Source organism: Pelodiscus sinensis, chromosome 20 (assembly GCF_052426305.1).
Source record: "Pelodiscus sinensis isolate ZL-2025 chromosome 20, ASM5242630v1, whole genome shotgun sequence".
Classification (NCBI taxonomy): domain Eukaryota; kingdom Metazoa; phylum Chordata; order Testudines; family Trionychidae; genus Pelodiscus; species Pelodiscus sinensis.
Genome location: NC_143071.1, coordinates 12,822,831 through 12,833,508, shown reverse-complemented (window position 1 = coordinate 12,833,508; position 10,678 = coordinate 12,822,831). Strand labels below are relative to the sequence as shown.

The 10,678-nt window shown below is 43.1% G+C and overlaps 1 protein-coding gene across 1 annotated transcript; it reads right to left on the bottom strand.

Moving 5' to 3' along the window:
- Positions 1–9,501: 9,501 nt before the first annotated feature.
- Positions 9,502–9,907, bottom strand: SMIM36 (small integral membrane protein 36). Its single transcript, XM_075904255.2, has one exon. It carries the CDS (start codon positions 9,866–9,868, stop codon positions 9,584–9,586), a length of 285 nt encoding a protein of 94 aa, XP_075760370.1. The 5' UTR covers positions 9,869–9,907; the 3' UTR covers positions 9,502–9,583.
- Between the last annotated feature and the right edge of the window lie 771 nt (positions 9,908–10,678).

The following is a 10,678-nucleotide window of genomic DNA, read 5'->3' as shown; positions in this document are numbered from 1 at the left end:
AGTATTCTTGGTTAAACCATCTGGCAACCCTACATGGATCCATTGACAAAGGGTAGCAATTTGAAAGCAAGATAAGTGCAGTATGCGCAAAGAGCTACATGGTTGCTACTTGTGTGTGTTGTACATCTCTGGGACACGGTGTTCTGTTTCTTTCCCACAGGAATAGGGAAAACAGTATCAGAATAAATTCCCCATTCACTAACTTGTTGAAGAGCAGGATTCCTGGGAAATGAGAACTCAGATATAGACCCTTAATCGGTCTTTGGGTTCTCAACTGAATCTACCAACAGGAGAGCCAATGGGTGCCGGATGAGATGGGGGATATGGGTGAAGTGGATAGTTGCCCACTGACAGCTGGATTGGAATGTACTGAGACTATTTAAAAGGAACGGATTAAGGTATTTTACATCATCTTCAAAAATTCCAGAAGTGCATCTATTTTGTTTAAGCCTTAGTAGCAATAAGCAAGGCCCTTTTCACAACTTAAGTTACCAACTGAACTATCTAAGTAAGCTCACCTTAGATTTACAGCAGGAAATCGATATTTAACTAATGAAAAACAACAGTCCTTTGAGGGTCCAACCAAAACTGCACAGTCAGAGATAGGCCCCTCTCCAAGCCTGGTTTCTTGGGATAAGAAAGGATGAAATCCCTGTCCCGGCTTCACCCAGAACTGGTTCCTGAGAGAAACAGAAAGCAGCCCTATTATCTTGCCTCTGGGGCTCTGCTTGGCTTCTGCCTACTCCCGCACCTTTTAGCTGCTGGAGGACTGATCCTTGTTGGTTGCACCAGCAGTTGATCCTGGGTGACCTCTCTCAGCAGCTCCTGGAGGTCTGAGCTTGCTGCTCTTTCTTCCAGAAGGCCATCTTCTCTGGGCAGGCAGTGCCAAAGGGGTGGGGTCTTTATCAGCAGGCAGCCAGTGCTGGTACACCTCATCAGAATAACTTTAAATCTGTAAACTCCTAGTGTGAGCCACCCCTATTGGCATAAAGACAGTCATGGGAGTGCAGCTTATTCACTTCCCTTACGGGAACAGCTATATTGGTATTAGCACCATCCTATCAGCATAACTGCTATACTAGGGGTCCTGTGGCACTTTATAGACTAACAGATGTATTGGCGCATAAGCTTTCGTGGGCAAAGACCTACTTTGTCAAATGCGTTTCACAAGACATAAGGGAGAGGTCGACAAAGGCTTCTCTTGTCAACCAATCCACGTCTTAACTCGCGTGCTGTGCCGACGATCAGCTGAGCCGGCACAGCACAGCGGCCATTTTTATTTTAATGAAGCCGGGGATATTTAAATCCCCGCTTCACTGACTATGTCGGGTGGCCTATTTTACATGCCTCTGTTGGCAGAGGCATGTAATCTAGACGTACCCTAAAGTGCCACAAGACTTTTTGTTGCTTTTTCAGATCCAGACTAACACGGCTACCCCTCTGATGCTATACTAGGGGATTTGTATTGCTTTAATTGTACTGATTTGTCTATGCTAGGAATTTGTACTGCTTTAACTATCCTGGTGTAGATAAAGCAGTACAGGTTGAACCTCTCTAGTCCAACACTCTCTGATCCCAGCAACGTTCCTGGTCCAGCATGCTTTTAGTTAGCTGAGTGTTCACTTATCATGGATGTGGCCACGTTTCCTGTAGACCCATAAAGTTTGTTTACAGTCACCAGTCCTGGCTCTCAGTGTTTTGTGCTGTTATTTAGCTGCAATATACCTGTAAATGTCTCCTAAGAGCCCAGCAAGCAGTGGAAGTGTTAGTAATGCTGCTAAAAAATATTACCTCCCATGGTTCGGCAAATTGGGACCCGTACTGTTCAATATCTTCATCAATGATGTAGATATTGGGATAGAGAGTATGCTTATTAAGTTTGCAGATGATACCAAACTGGGTGGGGTTGCAACTTCTTTGGAGGATAGGGACATAATTCAAAATGACCGTAGCAAGTTAGAGAAATGGTCAGAGGTAAATAGGATGAGGTTTAATAAAGAGAAATGCAAAGTGCTCCACTTAGGAAGGAACAATCAGTTCCATACATACAAGATGGGAAGCGACTGTCTAGGAAGGAGCATGGCGGAAAGGGATCTAGGGGTCATAGTGGACCACAAGTTGAATATGAGTCAACAGTGTGATGCTGTTGCAAAAAAAGCAAATATGATTCTAGGTTGTATCAACAGGTGTGTTGTAAGCAAAACTCGTGAAGTCATTCTGCCGCTCTACTCTGCACTAGTTAGGCCTCAGCTGGAGTACTGTGTACAGTTCTGGGCGCCACATTTCAAGAAAGATGTGGAGAAATTGGAAAGGGTACAGAGAAAAGCGACAAGAATGATTAAAGGTCTAGAGAACATGACCTATGAAGCCAGGCTTCATGACCTGGGCTTGTTTAGTTTGGAAAAAAGAAGATTAAGGGGGACATGATAGCGGTTTTCAAATATCTAAAAGGGTGTCACAAGGAGGAAGGAGAAAATTTGTTCCTCTTGGTTTCTGAGGACAGGACAAGGAGTAATGGGCTTAAAGTGCAGCAGGGGAGGTTTAGATTGGACATTAGGAAAAAATTCCTAACTGTCAGGGTGGTCAAATATTGGAATAAATTGCCAAGGGAGGTGGTGGAATCTCCCTCTCTGGAGATATTTAAGAACAGGTTAGATAGACATCTGTCAGGGATGGTGTAGACAGAGCTTGGTCCTGCCTTGAGGGCGGGGGGCTGGACTTGATGACCTCTCGAGGTCCCTTCCAGTCCTATTATTCTATGATTCTATGAAATTTTCTGGTTCTGCACTGGTCAGATGCCCAGGGTGCTAGATCAAAGAGGTTCAACCTGTGGAGTTCAGTACAGTACTGGGCAGATTCCAGTGTAGTTAGAGCAGTATAACTTTCTAGCACAGACAAGTACTAAGAAATTTTTTATCAGCCATTGGAGAATGGAAACATTGATATCAATTTAATCTTTATTTTATTGTAAACAGAATTGTACAGTCATTAGGAAATCAGTGTCAAGTGATTATTTATTGCTCATAGTTCCACATGTCAGGGCAGAGTCCATAAACTGTGCCGCAATTGATTACTTCCTTCAGATTTGAAAACTGTGTTCCTGTAAACACTTATTATAAGAAACCTCAGGGACATATTCTACCATGAGTTATCCCATGCAAACCTTTAAGTCATTAGAGGCCTGAAAGAGTGAGGACACAATTTGACCTACTTTTGTCTAACATTTAGGAGTGAAAAATCTTGCCACTGATGGAAGGCAATAGGCATTTTGCTATTGACTTTGGGGAGCCAGGATCTCACCGTATGGGTTGAAGTGCCAATCAAACAAAATCTACACTAATTATAGGAAAATGTATTGCTGACAGATTTCTGCCCTCTAGAAATATTTACTGCCATAACCTTACAAGCCTTTATCTCTGCATGTATCTCACATACATAAATGAGCTGACAGAGATAGTGTGTCATAGTAGCATTAAAATATTTGCACAGCCTTTTCTAAACAGCTACAGATCTGCTATTATGCCAGCAGCATGGCATTCCATAAGGCACCTCAAAAACAGAAAAGAAATGTGCCAGGATCACACTGTCTATCCTATGTAGTTCGTTCTTTCTATTTAGGTTTTCCACCAGAGCTATTCCCAGCAAGGCCTAAAATACCTTGTATTCGGGATACTTACAACTTGCAGTTAATTGATTTTGGAATAAGTTAATTTTTCTTGTACTAAAAATTAATACAAAGAAACACTAAAAAGAGAATGATTTCAGTGAAGACTACGTGCAGAGTGTAGTGTTGCTAGGTCTAACGACTGTATGGCAAATTTTGGATTGTTTCATTTTTTATTTAATACTCCAGCTCTTGGAGATAAGAGATTATATGAGAATCTGTGTTTTCACTTTAAAAACAGGTACAGTCCTAGCTCTAGTTACAGAGGAGAGTGAAAATGTGACCCAAACACACCCTCAGAGTTCAGAAGACAGAAGACAAGCAAAAAGGCCCTCACATACACTATTTTTTAAAAGTCTCACGAGTTTAATGCCAATCTCATTATTTTTGGCTGCCTGATTTGTGATCTTTGAATGCTGGGGATTGGAAATGCTGATAGCAAGTTACATTCAACTTGAGTAAGGAAGGTGGAATCTGGCTTGTAATATCATTATATCTTTTTTCTTTTCTCCCATGTTTCATTCACAGGATCATTTATATTGAGAAAAGGTTATAGTCAATTTCCCCCCCCCCCAATTTAACACAGAAAGTATGTAAGCAGTCCCTCCCTATGATGTCAGGTCTCCCGCAGCCAGATGTAGATTCACATCAAAGCAGTTTGATTTGCAACAGGGGAGAATTTGGCCCAGTGGTTTTCAAATTTTTCTATAAGGTGTCAGCCCGTGATTTATGAATGACAAAAAAAAGACATAAACCTACCCCTGAAGGGACAGGTAGCTGTCTGACCTTTAGTTGGTTAAAACGAGGCTCTGTACATCCAGAAACTCCTGGACTAGACTACAGCTGATTACAAGCATCACAACTAGAGGACTAGAATTATGTAAGCAGTTTACACTGAATAATTTAGATGTGAAGTTTACTCCCATTTCATCTTCAAGTGTGTTCACTGGCTATATCAGAGCTCAAACTTTTGATACAATGCAACTTTATGGCAACAGATGAAAACAAATCGACATACTGCATTTTACCCTGAGATATCTCTAGATCAGTGGACCTCAACCTTTACAAACTATTGTGACCCTTTCAGGAGTCAAATTTGTCTTTCATACCCCCAAGTTTCACCACACTTAAAATCTACTTGCTTACAAAACCAGACACATAATGCAAAAGTGTAAAAGCACACTACTACTGAAACAATACGTATTTTTTCATTTTGACTATATAATTATAAAACAAATCAATTGGAATATAAATATTGCACTTACTTACATTTCAGTGTGTAGTGCATTGAGGAGTATACACAAGTCATTGTGTGAAATTTTAGTTTATACTGCCTTCACTAGTGCTTTTTTATGTAGCATATTGTAAAACTAGGCAAATATCTGGATGAATTGATATACCCCCTGGAAGACCTCTGTGTGTCCCAGGGGTTTAGATTCACCTGGTTGAGAACCACTGCCCTAATTTCTCAGAAGTGTCAGATGGTAAATATACCTTTATTACTGTAATTACTTTAACAGCTAAACTGTAAACACAGCTATACATGTATTTATAAGGTAGTAAAATGTCATTCAGGTTACTTTCTGTTGAAAAAAAAAACAATAAGAAGGGCAAAGCTACACTAGAGCTCTTTATTTAGTGATTTATTTAGCACCCACCCCAAATGACATAAGTTCTACTGACATAAACTGTCGTGTAGGCATAGCCTAAGATACCGGACACTGGTCAAAAGTGTAGGAAAAAACCCATCTTGGGTCATATTTTGCTCTCTGTCACAACACAGTAACTACATAGACATCAATGAAATTATTCTGGTTCTGTAAGTAAGGACAGAAACTGGTTCTTATTTTAGAGTATTGTCACTGAAATCAAACCTAGGAGGGTTGTGAAATCTTCATTACTGGAGATATTTAAGAGCAGGTTAGACAGACACCTATCAGGGATGATCTAGACAGAGGTTGGTCCTGCTGTGAGGGCAGGGGACTGGACTTGATGACTTCTCGAGGTCCCTTCCAGTTCTATGATTCTAAGACTTGTCTCTATTAGAATATTCCACAGAAGAATATTATATTTGTCATGGTCAAGGCTCAACAAAGTATTGTATCTACTTGCCCGTGGCGAGTAGATTTCAGCTTGGCACTCCGTTCACCTGCGGTGCACGCATGCACAATGCGGGGCATGTGCATGCGCAGTGTGTGGCTGGTGAGCGGCTTTTGCCGCAATCGTCGACCCCTGGTCATGGTCATCCCTGTGATCATGCAGCGATGGTCATGTTTCACATTCCTTTGAACCACTATATTGACCACCTCTCTCCTTTCATGAAAAAGACCAAATTTAAACCTGGAATAAGTTAGGGTATGTTTACACTACAGTGTTATTTTGAAATATCTAATTTCGAAATAAAAGACAAAACTATGTAGCACTTTAAAGACTAACAAGATGGTTTATTAGGTGATGAGCTTTCGTGGGCCAGACCCACTTCCTCAGATCAATATGTGGAAGAAAATCGGCACAACCATATATACCAAAGTGATACAATCAAAAAAAAGTGAACGCATGTGAAATTGACAAATCAAATTTTAGAACAGAGTGGGAGTGAGGGGGGAAGGTAAGTTTCTGTGAGGTAATGACATAGGGGAGATAATAGGGGAAGCTATCTTTGTAATAGGTGAAATGATTAGAGTCTTTGTTTAAACCCATACATAAAGTGTCAAATTTAAGCATGAAAGACAATCCTGAAGCTTCTCGTTGAAGTCTGGAGTTAAAGTCTCTTTGAAGCAATATGCATGTTTTAAGGTCATTAAGTGAATGATCAGTCTGGCTGAAATGGCAGGCAACAGCTTCCTCTCTGTGAGAGGCCAGCAGGGCACCCTGGGAAGGGCTGGAGGCCCCCTATTTTGAAATAAGCATCTACACAGTGCTTATTTTGAAACAGCAATTTCAAAATTGGTGCTATTCCTTTTGGAATGAGGGTTACCAATTTCGAAATAAGCCGAATTAATTTCAAAATAGTAGTTGGCTTGTGTAGACACTAGGAAAGTTATTTCGAAATAACTTTGCTGTGTAGACATACTCTTAGAGATATAAAGGGTTAATTGATTAACCGGTTACCCACTAAGCATTCGCCTTACTGGCATGCATACGGGAGTAACCAGTTAACTGGTGGCTTGGCCCAGCCCGGCTGGAGTAGCCCTTGCCTGCAGCACAGCACGGCAAGCCTGGCCCAACCAGAGCAGCCTCCGCCTGTGTCACAGTGGCCTCAGCCCCATGTGGCTGGAGCAGCCTGCAGCGCTGCGAGCCTGGCCGGGCTGAAGCAGTCCTCTGCCCATGGCGCATAGGGTTGCCAGGTATCCAATATTGACCCAGACAGTCCGGTATTTTTGCGTCCTGTCCAGTAAAAAAATTTCAGAAAATACCGGACACCTAAAATGTCTGGTATTTTTTGTTTTTTTCCCGTCACGAGGCAAAAATACCAGACACCTGGCAACCCTACGACATACTCAGCAACTGGGCCCAGCCTCAGGTCCTCCCCAGCCCCTGAACCTCTGCCCCCGGAGCCCCTGCTTTCCTGGTTCCACAGGAAAGCTCCCTTCTGGCATGACCAAGAAAACAAGATGGCTGCCGGCAAGGGGAAGCAATGCCTTCCCTGGGTCTTAGTACTCAACCTCTCCTCTTCCTATCCCTATTCTGACTCTGCACGCAATTAAAGGGGCCATGCTATTTTTTTTTTGCTTTGGTCTCCCCCTCTTTTTTCCCCCCTCAACAGAATTTCCCCCCATTTTTGGGGGGGGACTAAGATTTCTACAAAGATCTTTGTGGCCTTAAAACTATGAAAATCTGGTCCCTTGGAATTCATGGTTGCATCAGCAGGTGGACAGGGGAATAATAATCTTCATGGCTTCTTGATTTTCATTCCTGGGGTCAGGTTCTGATCAGAGGCATAGTAAGGGTGTTATGCACCCGGGGTCAAAGGAAAAATTTGTGCCCCACCCCATCCCCACTGCTGTGTGGCGGGGCCCCAAACCTGGGGCATGGCTGAGCCCTACCCTGGAGGGGAGGGGAGCTTGTAATGCATCTTCCCCTGCTCCCTCCAGTTTGGGGCTGGGCCCCTGAACACACTAACCCACCAGCAGAGATGGAGGAGAGTCAGGCTGGGAGCAGAGAGGCGGGGAGGAGGCTCCAGCTGGCAGCAGTGGATGGAGGAGAAGCAGGCAAGCCGAGGGATGACAGGGAGAGCAGAGGGGGATTAAATTGGCATCCCATAGTGTGGCGCCCGGGGTCAACTGCCCCTCCCTGCTATGCCACTGGTTCTGATGCTCTGATTTATGAGGAGTAAGGATATCAGATTCTGCCTGATAGGCGTGGATGTCACATTTGTGTTACATCAGCTGCTTAGTGTCCATAAGCAATCATTCTTTGTAGCATTTGTTGCTATTTACTTCAGGGCCTTTGTTAAACCCTGTTAATACCAAGGCACTCAGCTTTCTCAAGTATTCCCCTGTTAGATATCACTTCCTTAAATCATAGAGATATCATGAAGATAATTACATGAACGGCTGTGAGGCATTCAGATACTGTGCTAATGAGGTTTATGGAAATACCATAGCTAGGACATTTGTCATTGGTGAAGAAGGCTCTCTACATGTAGTTTCCTTGCATTTGTTTGGAATTCATGCTGGTACCACTGCAGATACCAGAAATTTTGACGCTGTACCACAGTGCCACAGGCAGACACCAGCCTCCACAATTTAATGCAGCAAAAGGAAAGCACCAATGAGAAAGGCCAAGGAAATGTGCCTCTATAAATGCATGTATGCAAATATAATTTGCTTGCAATTGCTATAAAGGATTGTGCAATACATTTCTCGATAGTGAGGACAATGATTATGAGTTATTCTTTCTGCAGTTTTATCCTGGTTTATGTTTCCATAATGTCATGCCAGGCCGGATGTATACTGGATCCCCTTACAACAGTCAGTGGAAGACGGTAACAGAGAGACGATTTACAGCGGTTGTTAAAGATCACATGGCATCTGATACAAAACAGGCTTGGCTCGGCCGGTTCTGAGGAACCTACAAATGACGTTATAAATATTACGGTCTGATAGCAGCCACAGCAGGCTCAAATCAGACACACCTCATCTCGGTGCTTGTAAAATCCATTTTTCTCACTAGAAAGCTAGGCAGCCTATCAAGGTCAGTTGCAATCTGGCTGATAGAAGCCATGTGCAGACACCTCATTATAGTGCAGCTGGAGTCCTGGAAGGGTTCCCCCCAATTCAGCTGTGTTCCTGTAAGACTAAAGACACTGAACCTAATTCTCATTTCTATAAAGGCCCTTTCCAGTGCTATAGCGGGAAGGGGGCGGTGGGGTGACTGCCGCTTGGACCCTAAGTGCGTGTCTGCACAGCAAAGGAAAACCCACGGCTCACCTGTGCCAGCCCACCTGGGCTCACAGGGCATGGACTACCTGGCTGCTTCATTGATGTGTGATATCTGGGCTTAGCCTGGAGTCCAGGCACTAGGACTCTGCACGGCAGGAGGTCCCAGTGCTTAGGTTCCAGCCCAAGCCAGGAAGTTTACACAGCAACGAAACGGCCCTGTCGCCAGAACCTGAGTCAGCAGGTGCCGACCAGCCATGGGGTTCTCTTTGCTATGTAGACATCCCCTTGGTGCCACTAAAAATGTGGCCCTCTCTCTCTTACATGACTGGTGGAAATGCAAGTCTTTAGGACAGTAGGAACCCCAAGCACAGAGCAGACACACAAGATAACTCACCCCGTGATCACCACCACATCAAATGAGTCAGTGTTTCAACTCACCTTGCTAGTGTATTATCCATGCAAACTGAACGTAAACATGGCAGATGAATCAAGCTTATCCAGAGACGCTAGCACTCAGAAGTGATTGGTGGGGCCCTTAAACCACAGTAGTTCTTTTCCCTGGCAGGTCAGAAGAATTTTCATATGCAGAGACAAGTCCTTTGGCCCAGCGGGTACCAGGGCAGTTCTGTTGCATCACCACCAACCGGATTGGAGGCTGGGAATCTGCAGGAATCTCCGGAGCATATTCCTTACTGGGATCTTTTCCCCTACAGTCATACAGCACGCAAGAAATCAGGAACACCAACAGCAGAATAACATAACTCGCTACCAGGATGATCAAGTTTAAGGTGACCGGGTCAATTTCCAAGTAAAACTCCATTTCGTCCCATAGTATTGAATGAGAACTCAGAGAATGAAGTTTCAGATACTCTAGTGAGCAAATGACTAGCTGATCAGAATAGATGTATTGGCTTTGCAGTAAAAATACACTAAGCCTCAGCATTCCTGTAGCAATGGATTTTCCTGAACTGGATGATTAAAGCTGCTCAGTTTAATAACTTAAGCTCCTTCTTTTAATACCATGATGCCTACATTGGCAGAAGCTAAATTTGATTCCTTTACCTACAGCAGACTATCCATCTTGCTATTAGCACACATCTTCATTATTTTTTTTCTTGGCAGGCATGCATCAGACAATGTGTTTGTTTTATTTACTCAGCTCTCGAAATGGCTCCATGCATCAAGGCGAGTTATGACCCGAAAATTTTACTAAAGGCCACGAATAACACAATATCAGCTGTCCAAAGCTGTAAATAAATGGGTAGGTGGATTACAGGGGAAAAGATGAAGCAAAGCAGGACTTGGAGAAAAAATTATTCCAGCTAGGTTTATAGTATTTCACACGACTCTACAGACAAAAGAGACATTTTTTCATTAGGAATTTTTTAAAAAACACAATGTGCTTGATTCTCATTTATGCCAACGGTCTTTTGAACTGCCCTGGTAGAATAAAGGGGCCTTAATATGTAAATTATTATTGATTTTTCTCGATAGTGCCTAGCTGCCCCAGGCACAGACCACATCCTCATTGTGTATGGCACTGCATAGAACACAAAGATGGCCCTTACCACAAAGAGTTTACAGTCTAAATATAAAACAAGAGGAGGAAACAAACAGATGAGTAAACACA

What these genes read in the sequence shown, in the direction of transcription:
- SMIM36 (XM_075904255.2), bottom strand. Translation starts at nt 9,868, where the DNA reads ATGGAGTTTTACTTGGAAATTGACCCGGTCACCTTAAACTTGATCATC.